Genomic DNA, 18,655 nt, shown 5'->3' on the forward strand with positions numbered 1-18,655 from the left:
GCTTCCAACAACCTTGGAAACCTGTATGGAAGTCTCTCAGATGCCAAGAAAATTATAGGGAACCCAAGTGATTCGCTGTCACATCTGTTGCTTTCCATCACTCTGGAAGAGATTCTAAAAACAGATCCATCTTTGAATCTGCAGGGAAAGCGATGCCCCAGAGTGAGGCATCTTTGTCCTGGATTTAGCCTCCTCCATCCTACCAGTCTCTTTCTGAACCTGCAGGTCATTGAGTATATAGACCCTCTGTTAGAGTAACTTTTCTGAAAGGGTGTGGGACCATCCTTAGCTCGTCTGTGCGGGAGTCTGTGAACAGGATTGTATAGACTTTAATTAGAGTATGGAAATTAACTTTTCACTTTGTAACACAATTTTATAGGCTCACAGGTTACAGTGGATTGCAATACAACAGGTGCTGATGGGTATGAGGTGTTTTGGACAGGCAACGGTGTGTATATTGATGTATTTTATATGAGCAGAATTTTTGCAAGTCCTTATGAGTAAGTATATTTTCAGATTAGAAAATACTGTGTTGGCAACCAAAGTGGAACTTTCTCCCTTTGACATTAAATTATTTAGCAACATTTTTCACTTGCTTAAACAGCTTTCTTTTTAAAAACTCTAATGCTTGCCTCCTCCAGTTCACTTTCTGCTTTGAAGTAGAAACTTGAAACATAGGCACATGGACTTCACATGTGATTGTGCCCTTTTTGGTCACTGTAAACAATCTGTCTTAATTTCCAACCTTGGGAAAAGGTGTTTTGTAGACTTACAGTCTTACAATTGTAATACAGTTTCTACTGAGTGGGCTCTGGCCTGGCAGAGACCTCTTTCAGTTGGATCACGCGTGCCCAGGCACATGATCTTCAGACTGTCTCTTTCTTCTGCATTCTCCTTTCCCTTCACATCTGCCTCTCTGAAAGGTTGCAAGAGGTCAAACCCGTGCTTTACAGGAGAAATTGAGACTTCCGGATTTAAGAGCCTTCAGTTAGAGAAGTGTAACTGAGATCAGCTGAAGAGCTAATGGAAGACTTTGTTGAGGACATTTGTACTGAAGCTTAGTGGGGTGAGAGGTGAAAAGGGAGATGGATTTCCAGTGATGAGTTGGGGTTTCGGAGGAAAATGGACTTGGACTGAGTAAAGCATGAGAAGGGCAACTGGGGGATAAGGTGAGGGTGAAAAGCAGGTTAAATGGAGTTAGGAGGGAAGAAATTAGACCTGACTTGAAAAGGCAACTAAAATTGGAGCAGAAGGCAATCTGAAAGTTTCTTAGATATGACAAGTTGGGAACTAAAAATTGCAGGTTTTTTGTCAGCCCCCATCTCATGGTGGTGCTATGAAGAAAAAATGTGATCATTTTTGTAAATTCTCAAGCCCTATCTATGAGCGAGAAACTGATGAAGAAATGAGAATGATATATTCAAAGTACAAATATAGTTGTGAGAAGTAAGTCCTCATCATAAAACAAAGGGGAAAATAAAATGCTGAGTTCTTTGAGTGCTCACCAAGAGAAAACTCTATACAAAAGTAATATATTGTACTGTCATAAAGAATTGTAATGCCATAAACAATTGGGCCATAATGCAGAGGCACGCGGTCACTGAATTGATATCATAAAAGCAATGTTATTTTTTGTACTTCCTAGCGCTTAAATGGTCATCTTTGCAGCCATTAGTCATTTGCATTAGTGATGTTGATTCATTCCTTGTTACAGTGTTCAAATTACTGTAACTTTTTGCTCAGAAAGTGATTCATGTGGTCCTATATATGCCCTTTATGATATATTTCAAGCTTTTACTTTGCATTTTAAATGGCAACTAGAATAAGTTTTCAGGAAAGAATAGTGCTTGGCTAAGTAGACTAGTTAGTTAATTTGGCGTTTGAGATCTACTGTTAACAAGGTAGTGGTATCCCTCATTTTGCTGGTGGTTAAAAAGTTGTTTCGTTCACCCATCAGTCACACATCACAGTACACATGACTAACTGAATGTGCAGCATAATGAGCATTTTTGTGCCCTTGCAGCATGTAGGGGGGATAATCTGTGTCTCTTAATGGTGCGGCCTGACACTTTAGCTGTTACAAGTCTATTCTTATCCATGGGGTGAAACAACAGTTTAGACTCCACTCCCTGCAGCTGGAATCACACTGCGAGTTGGTGTTGTCTGCTGCAGGTCACCACCTTTGATGTCTTCCGTGTCCCAGAGCTGCTTACCACAAGATGACACCCTTGTACCAGGGCCTCTTTCTGTGTCATTTCACATTGAGGAATTTCTCTTTCACCAAGCACTGGGGCTCTCCACCTACTCTTACAGGGGCTGGGAAGCCTGTAACAAGGGTTTGCTTAGGTTTATAAAGTATATTTTTGTACTTTAGCCTATAGAAACCTTATATTCCGTTGGGGAAACACAGCTGCAGATAAGATAACGTCTTGATGTTTTCCAACATCTATGCTAAATGTCAGTAAGAGGCCCGACTGTTGTTTGGGTTTTCTTCATATAATGTAATTGCTCGTCTATACTGAAGTGTGGTTGACATTTGCAGATGGACGCAACCGTTGTCGTGCTGCAGCTGCTAGTGATGAAGCCGTTCCAGAAAGGGCTGTGGTTTTATGGCTCTCTTTGTCGCCTTTTGGATAGGGAGGAAACTTCTTATGATGGACGCCCTGTGCTTTCTGTGAAGCTAATAATATTGGAAGTGAATAGTGAAGATTATGAACAACCGTTTGTCTGTCAAGCTTCAAATGCCTTTGGGCAGGTTGCATCGTATATTATATTAAAACACAGAGGTAAGAAATACTGTTATTTTTGAGGCCTGTGTTTGTCTTGACTTCCCCAGAAGGGGTTTTGATACCAAATGCTCATATATCATGTTGATAGAAGACAGATGTATTACGTTTTGCTGTAGGTATGTATGTACCTGTGCATAATAGGGGAAGAGTCACTGTGGTACTGTATTTATCATTATTAAAATAATAGGTAGATGGAAGTGAAATACTCAAATTTGTATTGCATTTGTGTAAAAGATGAGATTTGGACAAACTCAGCATTTAAAAAAAAATCTTCCTATATTTTTGTGCAGTTCCTGATATACGAAGATGGCTGACTGGAGGGCTTGTCTCTTTGTTAATTTTAACATTTATTACTTTAATAATCTACAAGATTTTCAAGATTGACTTGGTGCTTTGGTACCGTAATTCTGTCTGTGCCTTTGCAAGTAAGGAAGGTATGTGAGTGTGACCAGGTATGTTAGCGTAACTAGCCTATTGATTTTTTCATTTGCCATTACTTCTCAGCAATAATGTGATTATTTAGTAGAATGTATGTGGAATTTCCTTGAGGAATTTTCAGATACACATAAAGACATTTTTTGGGGTATATTCTTGAGACATATGCATAAAATATATAATCATAGTTGAGGTAATAAACACTGCATAATATTGAAGGCAGTCATGGTGAGATAGGTCAAAAAGAACTCCAGGTTTTCCCCATGTCAGCATGTTGCTTTTTGCTTTTCTGTAAAGTAGTTTCTTTACACGTAGATTTATGGTCACTCTGATGATGATCAATAGGTGTCAGCAGAGCTACATCCTGTAAACTAGCTGTTTAAAGACGTGCATTAAATATTTATATTGAAAATCACTCTCATTTTCTCGGAGATTAATTTTGTTGTTGTTTTTTTTCTTTTCTAAATTCTCTCTTTTACCCGACACTTTCCTTCTAAATTCTGTCAGTTATGATGGTTACATGCCAAAGAGAAAGCATGCTACTAGTTCTCTGTTCTGTGATTCTTCTTATGTGTTTTTATTGCTATGGTGTAGTCAAATACATTGGACAGGTGTGAAAAAATTGGAGTAAGTGCAACTTTATAGATACTTTGTTTGGCAGCCCTCAGAATTAGACTGGCTGAAGTTCCCCATGGCTTGAAAGTAAATGGATTATGTGCATTGAGATAGCTAACATTTACTCATGGCTGTTCTAAATGTTTTCACGGAAAAGTAATTTCAACTTCTGGTTAAAAGTTCAGTTTTCCCAGAACACTTTAATAGAGTTCTAATGAAAAAAAAAAAAAAAAAATCAAAGAAACTATGTTTTGTAGCTTGTTGAGTTAAATCTGATTTTGGTTTGGTTTCTTCATTCCTGTTTATTATGCAGTTTTAACTCTCAAAACCTCAGCTGCCTTCTGGCCTTTTCTTCTACCTGCCTTTCACTCACAGAACTATTATAAGAAAGAGTTGCCTCTTTCTAGAGTTTTCCACCCTCTCTCACGGTTAGTCAGAAGCGGAGATAACTGCTGTTGAGTTTGTTTCAGGAGAGGTGGTGAAGAAAGTCCTGCAAGAGGATACTTTCTTAATGTCTTGGCACCTCTGGGGTTGGGGGCTCCTTCCTCGAGGTCCCAGGTCCTGCATCCAGCTCACTTGCTGGCACATCCATCCCCGTGACGGGAAAAGAGGTCAGGTTCTGTGGCTGATCATCTTTCTTTTGATTTGTAGAGCATTTTAGTGCTTTGATGTTATTCTGTCGGGTAGGTGAATCAGAGCCCCGTTACTATTTTTAAACAGTCCAAAATGAAACCTTGCAATAAAGGCATGTTGGTGGTTTTTAGTTTTTTAATATAAACATTTGTATTTGTTTTAGATGGGAAAATCTATGACGCATATGTCCTGTACGCAAAAAGCAATGGAGGCAGAAGCTCCTATCGTCTGGAAACCTTTGTTTGTAGAATACTCCCTGATGTTTTAGAACAACAATGTGGATATAATCTCTTTATATTAGGAAGGAATGATTTACCAGGAGAAGGTATGCTTTAATTAGTAGAGTTAATAGGTTGTCTTTTGACACATTGTTCTCAGGTTAGAAAATTATGTATACAATTGAAAACACCTATTTTTGGAAAACAAAGCTATATTTGTTTGTTTTTAATGGATAATTTGTCCATTTGTCCAATAGACCTTTTTTTTTTGCTTAAAATTTTTTTGGTTTCTTACGAAAAATTCTTTTCTGATGTTATGAGGGTCTGCCCTTTCTTTTTAGTGATGAACAAAGGAGGACTCAGCAGCATTAATAATATTGTTGAGGTTCTGTGAATGATATCTGCTCCTGGGGACTGAAAAAAAAATTTTTTATTAGGAATTTTGTGCAATGGATCATGAATCATGAATGACAGTTGGGAGATCTTAAACCTACCAGTCCTCTGAGCTAGCCACTGCTCCATACATATGCGATTTTAAAATTAAGAAATACTTTACGTCAGTTGTAAAGTTTCTATGCAAACTTTGATTATTCCTTCATTACTTACAGCTGTGGTCAGTGTTGCTGATGAAACCCTTAAGCAAAGCAGAAGACTGATGATTGTTTTGGGATCAGAAATGTCTAGTTGCTGCCTGTTAGAAGGTGCCTCTGAACAACAACTAGCTATGTATAATGCTCTCATCCGTGATGGGATTCAAGTGATTCTTATAGAAATGGATGAAATACAGGACTACACAAGCATGCCGGAATCAATCAAATACATTAAGCAAAAACATGGAGCTATCCAATGGAAAGGCGACTTCTCAGAGAAATCTTGTTCAGCAAATACAAGATTCTGGAAAAATGTGCGCTATCAAATGCCATCCAGGAAGAAGGTATCTTATTCTGAAGTGTATTTGTTGCCCCTAACTTTGAACAATTCTGCAGAAAAGGGAAGTTAAGATGCACTTATTAAAATAATACTGAGAAGGTAATTCTGAAATGTGGGGTTTTTTTACACAAATTCTTTATGTTACAAAGTAAATGTTTTCTTCAAGGAGTGAAAACTACTCATCCCTTCCCCAAATTACACTCTAAAAGAAAACCTCTGTGCAACTTTATTTCTGTTCTGGGTTTTGGATAGTGACACAATTTGTTGTGTTAGTCTCACACAGGTATGAGAAGTAAATGTTACTGATGGTGGTAGACTATTAAATAGTCGTGGTCCACATAAATGTAATATCCACTGAAGAAGCAGCTGTGAAGTCCATTTTTTTTAAATTGAAACTGGCTGATAAATTAAAAATCTGTTTCTGTTGTCAGCATTTTCCTAGTCATTCTGTTCCTCTTCTTGTTGCCTCTCCGTGATTGTCTGACTTCCTCATTACTGCAAGAATCTGCACTGTGCAAGCTTTGGGGTCCCCTCCTGAGCAACATACCTTATCCTTGCTTCTTGAAGGGGTTGGGGAAAATACATGACATAGCAGGTATATTTAAAACTCCTCACAACACTAAATGTGTTTCAGCTGAACAGTTGGTGCCACATGTGTTCAGCAAATGGAATGGAATCTGGCTTTTTAGACATTTGTTGAATAATTCTGTGATATCTGGTCTATGGGGTGTTTCTAAACTTAATTTCTTGAAATGGTCAGGAAACTGAAAATATTTCAGATTTCTTGCAAACTGGAAGCTTTGTAGACTGTGCTGCTACTCTGGAAACCAGATGTTCTCATTCCATGTCTCAAGTGTGCTAACTACAAGCACAGAAATTCACTGAGAATCTGTCAAAGGACTGTGCTTGGGTTGGGTATCCTGGAGAGAGTGGAAAATGGCCAGTTCTGAAACATGACCAGGTGCTAATGGCAAGAAATAACATCCTGTCTACTTGCGAAAGAAAAAATGAGAGGCATGTGGCTATATCAGCCTGCTTGGGAGTAGCTTGGTATTTCTGGACCCCAATCCATTTTTCTGTGTGCATCACCATGAGAAAATGACATGCTGCTTCCTTTTCAAGGTGGTCTGAAGTGGCAAGAGTTTTCACTTTCCAGCCATGAAGAGCATCATCTGAATGCAAGTGTGAATTCTGCTTCCTTTTTTTGTTCTTTTCTGAAGTTAAGTAGGTTCTTACATTACCTTTATTGCCAGGATAGCATCTGTCACTGAATTCCTTTCAGCTGGTTCTCAGAAGCGTGTATGCTGTAGAATATAGTCTTTGTTGGGCTGTACTGACAGAGGAGAAAGCAAGGTCCAGGAGCGGAACATACGTTTAAAGTGAAAGATTTGCAGTAGCATTTCATGGTACCTTTTTCTTTGAGAAGGTCTAGCAATGCTCCTTATGAGCGGTGCCTCATTCTCTTGGCTGTGGGGGTCACAGCTGTGTGATTTTCCACAGCCTCCATTGACTAGAGACTTCCTCTGAGATGTTGCCATGAGAACTGGGAGCAGGATAGATTTATCAGATGAGGTACTCATTGTTCTAGAAGATGTTGAATCAATCTTCTTTGGAAATGCATAATGTTTAGGCTGGAACCTTTAAAAAATAAATTTAGGAACATAGAGAGTTTAGATAATCATTATTGTCAAATTTTTACATTGTGTTTAGACTTAAACTTGCTCAGAAAAGTGTTGAAAACTACATTTTCCTTCAAAGATTTTTTTCACTTGTGTTTAAAAACAGAACCCTCTGATTTCCATGTAGAATGAGAGAAATAATAAAGAAACGATGTTGAAACTGTGGTAGATTTTTTTTTCAACTTCCTAATTTCATATGCTTTGAAATAAAAAAAATACCAATGACTAGGATTTGCAGTACTACAGATAAGTACATTGATTTGCATGGACTTGTGCTGGTATTTTTTGTTTCTTCTGTGAACGCGCCGTTACGATTTCTGGCCACTATTTTCATAGCTCTTTTCAGAGGTTTGCTACAATATTCAAGACAAGCATTTGCCCACTAAATGAGACTCCTTAAGTGATGACAAATGGTGGTGAGTCAGCATTTATCTACCTGATACTTTCTTTTAAACAACCACATTTAGTATCATGATTTAGGCATTTTAGTTTTCTTGTGTGAAAAGGAGTGTGGGAGAAAGGTTTCAGTTATCACGGTTAACTGTTAGCTAACTACTTGAATGTAGCATGACACAAAGTAGCTTATCCTTTTATCACAGGACTTTATTTTGAAACTGAATTTTGTCTCTGTTTTCTCCTCTTGGAAACTTTTTTTTGCAAGTCACATAGGAAGACACACTGGTTTTTGTAGTACATAGGAAAACACACTGGTTTTTGTGGTACGATAGAAGAATTCCCATAGAGACTGACGTGCTGATTGCTCTTTATTTAAAAAAAAAATCCGCAACGATTATTTGGCCAGAGGCCTGCTTCTGGAAACTTGGTAGCTTCAGAAGGAAAATGCAAATGCAATGTAATCCGTGAAAAAGTATTGGTTCACCGCAATGTGGCAGATATATTTCAGTTTATTGTATATCTATGCTGACAGAGAAAACCAGTCTGAAGGTTATGTGGTATAAGATACATTGAAAGCATTCTCTGCACCGTTTTTTACTTTTCAGCCATAACTATGTGATACTTCTTCTCTTGGCTCGTTCCTGTCAGTTTATTTGGCACTCCAGGCTGCCCCTTCCCTTTCTTGCCTTGTGACTAACTTTTCTCAGATTTTCTAATTCCACTGCATCTTTCCATCCATACTGTGAGGCTAGTTTTTTCTGGGAGACTTTCCTCCTTTCATAATTTTCCTCCCATATCCTACTTTCTTGCCTTTATGTCAGTTAGTGCTGAGATATAGCCTGTTTCATGTTTTAATGTACGTATCTATGACTGTATTAATTCATGGATAGAGGCTTATGTAATGGGGAAGATCATGTGCTCTGAGCCCAAACCCAAAACAAGTCGTTGCAACCTGGTGGAGTCTATGCGATGGCCCCAGGCAGGACAGCCCTGACTGCCTTTTTCTTTTTTTCCTTTTAATTTACCTCTGTATTGCATCCTAGCAGGTAGAAAAGCACAAAGGTATTTTCACATTTCCCCTTTATCTTGCTGCCTTGAGCTTCTGCTAGAGGGGGAAGCCCATTCTGCCTTCTGTTCAGAGGCTATGGTGGTTTAACTACTGCACCTCCTTCCATAGCTGCAGTTAGCTTGAAGATGAAGCAGGCAGAATAGTTAATGTTTATAAAAGTCTGGGCTAAGGAGAGACCTTTTTTTCCCTAGAAATATTTAAGGATGTATTACACTGTAGAATTTCAGAATACATGTAAGTAAAATCAGTGGCTAGCAGCTTTACGCCAGAGTATTCCCAAGTCTCTGCTTTAGTCGTAGGTGCTACAATGCATGAACACAGGAGCAACAGAGTTTCCTCCTCTCATCCCTACACTCATTATTCCTGAGAGCAAAGGCAAAGTACACCACTTGACGTGTATGCTTGTTCTCTTTTACGACGGGATAATATTAACCAGGACTTGATGCATTTGTTGAGATGAACTGAACATCAGTCACTAAAAGTGAGCTAGAAAGTAGTACAAACCACTTGTGTGAGGAGCCCGCTCTAAGATTGCTTCCCATGTTGGAATGGATTGGAAAAAGGAGTCTGATGTCCGCCGGGCATCAGGTGGCACAGTCAAAAAGTACAGCTCATGTGTGACTTCCTCCGAGAGAGCACCCGGGTGACACCCGGCATTACAGCTGGAGCTAGAGCTCTGCTTGGCAATGATGGTGTTCGCCCTGAAGAAAGGTAGAAAGCTCACCAAGTCATTAAGGTGAATTTTCTGTGCCAGGAAGGTTAGGTTTGAATTGATGCTCCAGATCAGGTGACTTAGATGTCTAAAGTCTTTTTCTGGTTCATTTTTGCCCCCAGCCACTCATTTGATCTTGCCCTAAATTCTTTTTTGAGCACAGCAGTAGAAGGGGAGTAGAAGGGGAATTCTGAACACTGTCTCATTAGATTTTTTTTTTTTTTTTTTGCATTAAGCAGTTTCCCTGGTGGGCTTTATTTCTGTTGGCAATTATTAAAATCCATGTTCTCTCTTCCCCTTATCTCACCAGCAGTCTGTATGAGGGGAGTGCTTCCTTTTCCTGCGTTGTCCCTGGTAACACACCCCCGTGCTGCCTCATCTCTCCTCCAATCTTTAATGCTGATTTTGATCTTTTGCACTTTCTTGCTCAGTTTATATACTGTGAATATATACAAATTCCCTGAAAGATGGGAAGGGCCACTTTCAAGTCCTTAAGAAGGTATTTTTTCTCTCTGTGAGCCCATTGTTTCTAATACCCATGCTGTTTGTTTGTTTGTTTGTTTTCTATTTTTCAAATATGCGTAACTAAGTATTTCTCCTGTGCCACAGAAGTGGGTGACTTCAACAAGCAGTTGGATTTGGAAAGAACTTCGAGCTATCTACTCTTATCCTGCCTCTCACTCCTAGGGAAGCACACTCAGACTGTATCGACTAGGTCTGTTCTGGGTAAGGTGTGCCCCAACCACGTCATTTCAAATGGAGCACAGGAGAAGTGGCAGGACAAATGCATCTTTGTAGGAGTAAAGGAGGTTATAAATTCTCCCACTTCTGAAATGGTGAATAAGCAGGATATTTGGGAGTTACAAGAAATAAGATTCATCTGTCCCTTTAAAACAGAAAAAAAGTTGGCAGTTAACTCCCCTGCATATTGCCTACAGGAACAAATAGTGAAAAAGCTGTCTTGACAGCGACACTCACGGTGGGAGAGAACTTGTGTGCCATATGTCCCCCTACCATCTGTGAACGCTCTCTTCTGGGTCGTGACATCTGGTTCTGCTTGATATCTGGCTCCGATTACTGTATTTTTAGAGTAAACGGGACTTGATTCTCCTCAGAGACTGAAGAGAATAGAACACATGCCGACTTCTGCAAGAAAAGCCAAGTTTTTCATAAAAATACGTCTCCTCAGCCTAGATCTGAATGGCTTGATACACGTATGTATTTAAATGAGCCAAGGATGTGCCAGCACTGTCTGCTGTCACTTTTAAAAAAACTGCTAACTTTGGCGTGTTTGACATTTTTGGAGGGTTGGGCCATATAGTTAGTTGGGTACCTAATTTGGGAGATGAACTAGCTTATTACTGAGGAAAGGGTCACGTCCAAGAGAGCAAACAACTGAGGATGGGAAAAGATCAGGGGTGCCGGGCTGAGGGCTGGTGAGGGACTAGTAACATCTGCCGTAGCAGATGTCCTGAAACCCCGCAGCGGTGAGCCGCGCCGGCGTTGCGCTGTGCAATGCCTCCACCTAGTGATGCTTGAGGGCCGTGCGGGACTGAAGCTCCCCCCGTTTGAAAAAAGCCACTCTGTTTACATAACGAAGTTCTGTTGCTAATAATGCCAAGCCACAACACTTAAAAAAAAAAAAAAAAACAAAACAAAAAAAACAAAACCCACCACCAAGAGGGAGTCAAAAAAAGAAGATATTCTGACGACTGCTGTTCTGAATTACGCTGTAAGTATTATTTTTAGTGCTTTCCCCATCCTTTGTAGGAACTAGCAGGGAATTTAGTGGAAAATGAGATTTTTGGCCTTCAAGTCTGTATATCTGTTAATTCAGTGCCTCAGAATTAATTGGGAAATGGGGAGGAGTTGTCCTCCGTAGAGCTGTGGCTTTTTTATCAGCCTCCAGCATATATCAATTAGATCTGGCTGTTTTATGTTGAGCAACACTTCCCTTTGACTATTCCAAGAAAAAGACTATGAACGGAGACCACTTCTGGGATCTGCATTCCAGCAGATCAGCCGTACGTGATGGCTGGAGGACCGTTACCAACTGTGTGCTCCCCAGGCAACTGAGAGTCCCACAGCTCACTTGACATAGTGAACTATGGAGAATTTGTGCCTAATTTAACTATCTAGCCCACTGAGCTCAGAACAAATGGATCCAATGGTCACATGGTGAGAAAATCTTGGAGTCAGGGATGCTGAAGTGTTTGTAGGACCCTGGTCTACAGATGGACAGTAAGCAAGATTCAGTGGTCCTAGAGTCCTTGAAGAAGAATTGCTTCAGGGCTACCATCAGAGAGGAGCTGTTGGGTGCATCATGAAGACCATCCAAAACTGAACATCACAACGCTCCTGGGAGCAGGAACCACTGGCTAGTTCTCCCTGGCTCTGAAGATTTGGACCTCTAATTTCACAGGCAGTGTCTCTGCCACCTGAACTGATCAGTCCCCAGTCCTTGCCTTGGAGGATGTGCCCAGGTCTCAAGGGACCTAGCAAACCCTCTTCTCACTGCTTCTCACTGGTATATAGCCTTTTTTTTTTTCCCTTTTTTTTTTTTTTAAATCTACAGCCATATGATTAGTAAGTTGAAGAGAGTTTGCAAAATGGAAGTGATTGGTGATTTCAAAGCCTATCTAGAACCTTTGCCAAAATCGCTGTGGAGCAAAATATTTTACTTGGATTAATGCCTGTCTTAATAATGATGATGATGATAATAATAATAGAATTAAAAATGAAGCCAAATCAAAAGATCCTGCCATGGCTCAGGCAAAACGTAGATTCTGAGTTCTGGAACTAATGGTGAAAATGAGACTTTGCAGGAAGTGATTAAAGCAATTAGCACAGGATGGCTGGGGCAGAGTGGTTCGTAATGCTATCATCAATTCAAGGAGCTCTCAGTAGTAGTTGGATTTTGTAGCGAGCACTCAGAGCGCAGTTCTTAAAGTGTTATAGTAGTACATGCATTTGGATACATGAAGGTTATCTAATGAGTGAAGGGTCTAAGAGCAGCCCCAGGCATGCTGCGTGTGGTCCTCAAACGTACAGTGCTGCCAAAGCTGAAATTTTCTGCTCCAGCTGTGGGGAGGCTATGAGCAGTCGCTGGTATCCTGGGGGAGGCTGGGAGTTACGGGAGAGAGGGGCTCAGTGGGTTTGGTAGGGCTTCAGGAATCTGGGAGTCAGGCCATGCACTTGTTCCTCTTCTTCTCCAGTCCATCTCTCTCTTTCTCTCTCTTCTGTGAAACCCACCAAAAGAGGCTGCCTATTGCTCACCTCATTCTCGGAGGCACACAGCTGCTTCTCACAAAAAACAACCACCTTACTCATATGGCTGCACTTGTGAGTTAGTTACAACACATCCTAGCTGGAATTGGGCTAGAGCCCTTGAGAAGGCAGTCACTACATACGTTTCTCTCAAGGATGTGAATAATGCAGGGTAGTGGCTATTTCCATTTACAGGGTAGGGTCCTGGTGGATAGCATGAGATGGTCTTTCACAGGAAATAAAAAGAGAGGTCGTGGCCATATCGCAGTGAGAGGTAAATCAAAATGCACATTTTGCAAAAGAAAACGTGCCATTTTTAAAAATAACTGTATGACTTCTTCTTTGGCAGCTAAATACCATCTCAACTAAGTAAGAGGCTGATTGGAAAAAAAATCCTTGTAATGCTTTAAAAGTGTTTAGCCAGTTTGACCTAGACCTGGCAGCATTATAAAGTCTTTGTGGCCTGGCCTGGGGGACAAGAAGGGAGGAGGTGAGGAGGAATAAAGCCAGCAGCACCCTACCCATAATTACTGATCAAGATCACGTGTAGCATTTTGAGCTACTTGTGGGACTGCTACTGCTGTGAAGCAGCAAAGTGCTGTTTTATCTTTGTATGCACCTCTCTCTAACCACAAATGTACTCACTATGGGCATATTTCGCTGCTCTTGGCTTTTCTCTTTGAAGATAAGTCCAATCAGCCTGATGATCTTTTGATTTCCTGAGTGAGGCCACCTCCCGGATCACCATGTTCCTCTCACAAGACCCGGTGTTGTGGAACTTCCCTTGCCTTAGATGCAGAGCAGATTTTTAGTTCCCCTAAAAGCTCCTGGTTTGTTGTCAGCAAAGTCTTTTCAAGCAGCGAGTACAGAGCACTTTTGAGGGGGAGGGGAGCAGAGACTTTACAGGCTGTGTAGGGATTCAGCTGTGGAAGCAGTCGTTTTTGGCCTACACTGAAAACCTGCACCTGTATTTCATAGTGGAGTGCAGGATGTACCCACCTGCAGGTGATCCTAAATGCCTTGGGGAGGAAAATGAGGCTTTTGACATGCGATGAAGTTTGGTACAGACGCTGCAAGTCTGCGTGTTCCTCTGGCTAGGGACTTGTAAGGGCTGGAGGGAGATGTGTTGACTGCAATAGCTCCAGCTGGCCAATTCCTCGGGCCAAGAGCTGTCTCCCAGCCAAAGGTCCCAGTTTACTTACGAGGGCTGCTGGGAAAAAAGAGGAACAACAAATGCTGGAGAAGAGCACAAGAAATGCTCTGCAGGGTCAGGCCAGCAGCTGGCTGAGCCAGGTGTTTTTTCTTGCAACAGCGGCAAAAGGAGTTGCTGAAAATCTGACCGATATCTCAACAGCAGCCCAGGCAGCTGCCCCAAGCCAGGGCAGACAGGTAGGTTGCTGCTACCTTCTCCCCTCTCTGCCCAGCCTCAGCGTGCTCCAGCTTTGGGCAGCATTTCTGAGGGCTCAGGTGGGCGTCCAAGCTGAAGCCACCCTTGCTCTGGTGCAGCACCTGCATAGAGAGCCTCCCAAGGGTGTTGGCTCCAGCTGCACCTCTCATTGCTGTCGGCTCAAGCCAGCTTGGCTCCCGTGCCATGGCTGTGTCACTTCTGTGCTGTAGGCTGCTCATGCAGTGTCTTAGGTCTGATTCTGGGCCTGCCATCTTTAGTGCTTCCTCATGCACTCCCTCAAGGCCAAGGAATGGAGCCAACATCAGGCAGGCCCTAAAAAGAGCCCTTTCTGTAGACCAGAGGTGCTCCCACATGAAGTCTCTCTCCTCTTGCTTGATCTGGCCTCACCAAGCTGCAGCACTGGTTGTACAGACATGTTGTGCTGGCAGGCTAACTGGTTTTGTCCCCACTAGCTGTTAGCAAAGACTACCCGGGGTGTTTTATTCTTGCGAGTTTCAGAACACAGTGGTGGTTGAACAAAAGCGAGTGACGCTGTCATATAAGTGCTCCTGGAGATCTTGGGGTGCTCTGAGCTCTCAGTGTGCTTTGGTCTCCCATCTGCCTGTTTGCCTACAATTGTCAGCAGGGAGCTGTGCGCATTTGCAGCTGCTGGGCCATGGCTAATTCAGACTACATGGATTTTATCTCCAGCATTCAAGATGTGAAATCTGAGCTCCACTGAAACCCCGGGATTAGGATAACATTCTGGTGTCTGAACCCTGAAGTTTCTTTAGTCTTTTGCTTCCTTTTCCCCTCTGTAGCAACAAACAAAAACCCATGTGAAACCAGCTGGATTTTGTGTAACTTGTTTGGCCTGTGTTGCTCCAGTATTTCATGGCGTTTTGCCACTGCCTGTAGCAATAGGTGTCAAATGAAGTTATGTATTTACAGTGAGATGCTTTTATCATGCTTAGTCAGCAAATATTTAGACTTGGGCAGGCTGTTGACTTTCTCTCTTGAGAGTGAAAGAGATTTTTGTGCTTCCTGCAAATTCTGTTGCTATTGGTGAGAAAGAAAGTCCCCGGGGTGAAGTATCAGAACCCAAACACTGTTCTGTAAGCCTTGAAAACCACACAAAGCGGAGCTTATTTCCATTCAGATATAATAATACTGAGCTGGTCTGTTGTTACTGCATAACACAATTAACCACATCCTCCCCCAGAAAAACAATAGAGCTGTCTCGCCTTATTAAGGTGACTTTGGACCCTGGGAGGTACTAAAACAGTCAACTTTTCTCTTGAAGAAAACAGTGTTCTTTGTTGGTTCTTGGTTAGCAAACACTCATGCAACATGAAATTACCGGAGAAAGTCTGCAGGCATCATGCTGGTGCGACCATCCAGTGCAGCTGGATATCAGGAGAGCTGTGACACTTTTTTGCTCTTCTTCTGGCATGGTCTGACAGGTGCTTATTCCCTGTCCTCACTACTTTGGACTGTCCTGCTCCCTCTCTCTGCCCACACCCACTCCAAGGCTGCCCTTTCTATTGCACCAGCACAGCTACCTGTCCGTGAAACCTGCCCAAGAACCAAACCAGCTGAAGAATAACTGTGCTTTTGTTGTTCCTCTCGGCCAGTTATTTCTAGGGCAGATCTGTTTTCTGAACGGTCTGCCATCTAGGAACACAAAATATTTTTTTCTGGCACAGGAGAGGCAGGGAAGGCAAGGGTGGATGATTAGGATGGCGTGAGAGGCACTGCTCCTAAAGCACAGCCTTGGTAGGATTAAGCAGCTGTTTGATGGTCTGTGTTCTTGTGGCTATACCATTTCCAGCACTCAAGTATGGTCCTTTGGAACCCCCCTCTGAAGATTGCAGTACCATGCCAGGAACACACTGAGATAATGCCTCTCTTATCTGGCCACATGTTTGTGTTTTAAGGATTTTTTCTATGCCTTGCATCTGATGGATTTTCAGTTGCCCCGGTCAAGGGGTTGAGCGAAAAAGGTCATATACCACAGTGAGCAGCATGGTCTGAGACACCAGCTTCTGATGAGGGGTATTTTCTGCAATCAACACAACTTTTCTCATGTTTTTATCCATTCCTTTATCAAGCTTCAGCACAGTATCAGTGCTGGCCATCCGGCACATTTAAGAGAAAAAGACGATGGCTTTTCAGGAAAGAGAGAGCAGCCCTGTGTAACTCCTTGCCAGAGGACACTGCAGAAGTAGGAAGTCCACACGGGTTCCTCGGGAGACCAGACTTGGAAGAGTGATCCAATAGGAGGTGAATAAACAGACAAAAAACATAACAGGCTCAGGAAATACCTGGTTCTGAGAGCACTGAGGAGAGCACTGAGGTGGAGTTACGGTGTATGTTGGCTGAGATCTTACTCTTTATTTTTCGTAGTAGTACTTAGGACTACTTAGTAGTACTTAGCATGTAGGACTACTTTCTGTAGTCTTTATTACAGAAAAAGTACTGAGCTAGATGGTCTAAACCCAGCACAGCTGTTGTCATGTTTCCATGACTTGAACTATAAAAGCATTACAAGGATGGAGCTATTCCATCAAAGTTTGCTACCACCGCTGTTGACAAGCATTCTTTCACGTCTTCTTTTCATGTCATTTATCAATGGTTTAATTCCATAAATGGCAAGTCTTGGAAGGAATCATCTTGTCTGAATTGTAGACTCTTCAAAATTCATCATTGTCTATTTCTTTTGTCTATCACTGCCTGTTCCTTCATGTCAATAAAGTTTGCCATCATTGTCTATTACATTGCCTCAACAGGTTCCACAGTTGCTTTTTATTCTTGTGAAGATTTGTCATTTTCTGTGATTTCAGTAACACCAACTTGAACCAAATAGTTGATTCAAGATCTGAGATTTCCAGTGTTTGTCACAGTAAATTTATTCTTTGTCTTTTCAAGCTTTAATGGACGACCAGAAGGGACCCTGTTGGTGAAAACCACCTGGAAACATTTTGCTACAGCAGGTTCTACTTCTTTTGTCATTCACTATTCTTTTGCCTTAGTCTTTGGAACATAAATATTTATTTTGTCTTGATGCAGATGATGCTTTTATTGCTTCCTATTGGATATTACATTTTGACTGAAACTTCTGGGTGCTTCTTCCTTCTCATTAATTTACACAGAATTTCAGTCATAAGAAGTTAGCTCCTTCTTTCCAGACATTGTTTGACTCAAATGACCAAAACAGAAAAAATAGGAGGTAGTAATAATTGAGTACAAATGAGCACATTGACCTACAGTGAGTTCAGTTGACTCTGGCATATATAAAGAACAGGAAAACAAATGTACCTGTAACCTCACAGACTTTTCTGTTGGCATGTTGCTGGGAGACGCATGGACTAGACATAAATGCAGTTATAACAGTGTATTTGGAATGGAATTTCTCCTAGAGTCAATATGAGCCTCTGAATAGTTACGACAAATACTACTTATGACCTCCTTAAATCCCACCTTTTTAGCTATGCTGAAAGGTAGAATTGTCTATAATAACGATGTGTGATGTTATTTAATGGTAGGATTTTAATTCCAGCTCAAAAGAGCAACAACAACAACAACAAAAGAAAAGAAAAAAAAGAAAAAAAGAAAAAAAAAGAAAAAGAAAAAGTCAGAATTACTCATTTCCACTTCAGCTGGAACATAGGAAATACTGGCAAATGGAATTTCCAATAGGGAGTTAGAGGTGAAGTTGATGGAAAAAATGGTTACAGATGGGAAGCTGGTTGACTGATTGACTGAAAGGAAACATAACTGAAAGGTATGCCCACTGAAGTGTACCATCTCAGGGGTTGTTTGCACATAATCTCATTCCTCTTCATGCTGGCTCGAAGAGGTTACAGTAACATTTGTTACAATACTTAGTCGTGCATTTGGAAGTTTCTTCTTTTGAAATCTGAAGACCAGAGATATGTCCCTCCCTTCCTCATGCTGTTTCTTGAAAATATAGTTGAGGTGTGTTCTGTTATGCTGGGTTGATATGCTAATCTTCTGTTGTGATCAATATGCTGGAAAACATGCCACAATCTTGTTCATTTTCTATTTCTTTTGCTAAGTATATGTAGTTTCCATCTAGATTTAAAGCATTTACAGAGAATTAGTTTTTCTTTGATTTAGATTTTTTCATCAGACACATTCTTGTAGCGTAATTCACTATTTTCTGAAACTTCATAATAAACTTCTCCAGAAAGAGAACAGAAACCGAACAGAATATTTTTAATAAGAATAATAACTCAAGGACTTTAGTATCTCCCAGCTATTTTTCAAAGAATATATAATGTAGCAATTGCTTTACAGATACGTTTCCTTCATGGGCTTATCAGCCACAGAGTTGCTGTTCTACTTATGACTACTTTTAAACTGTCTTTCCATCCTTTAGCATATGAATTCATAGAAAAAGAGTGCTTTTGCTAGTGATGTGCAGAGAGATAAACTGATTTTCCGATTTTATTTTGTGTGATAGACTGCCATTTCTGCTGAGCTCTTAAAATTCAAACTTTGT

At 41.1% G+C, this 18,655-nt stretch overlaps 1 protein-coding gene across 1 annotated transcript in view; it reads left to right on the plus strand.

The window, feature by feature from the left end:
* The window catches only part of LOC103918828 (interleukin-1 receptor type 1-like), a 9,623-nt gene extending 3,933 nt beyond the window's left edge, over positions 1 to 5,690 (plus strand). The window contains exons 5-9 of the mRNA XM_009326239.1: positions 380 to 500; positions 2,638 to 2,786; positions 3,080 to 3,223; positions 4,636 to 4,797; positions 5,299 to 5,690. Of these exons, the coding sequence (XP_009324514.1) occupies positions 380 to 500; positions 2,638 to 2,786; positions 3,080 to 3,223; positions 4,636 to 4,797; positions 5,299 to 5,690 (968 nt within the window). The remainder of the gene's footprint in view (positions 1 to 379; positions 501 to 2,637; positions 2,787 to 3,079; positions 3,224 to 4,635; positions 4,798 to 5,298) is intronic.
* Positions 5,691 to 18,655: the final 12,965 nt, after the last annotated feature.

This window comes from Pygoscelis adeliae, unplaced genomic scaffold, assembly GCF_000699105.1.
Source record: "Pygoscelis adeliae isolate BGI_AS28 unplaced genomic scaffold, ASM69910v1 Scaffold156, whole genome shotgun sequence".
In the NCBI taxonomy this organism is placed as follows: domain Eukaryota; kingdom Metazoa; phylum Chordata; class Aves; order Sphenisciformes; family Spheniscidae; genus Pygoscelis; species Pygoscelis adeliae.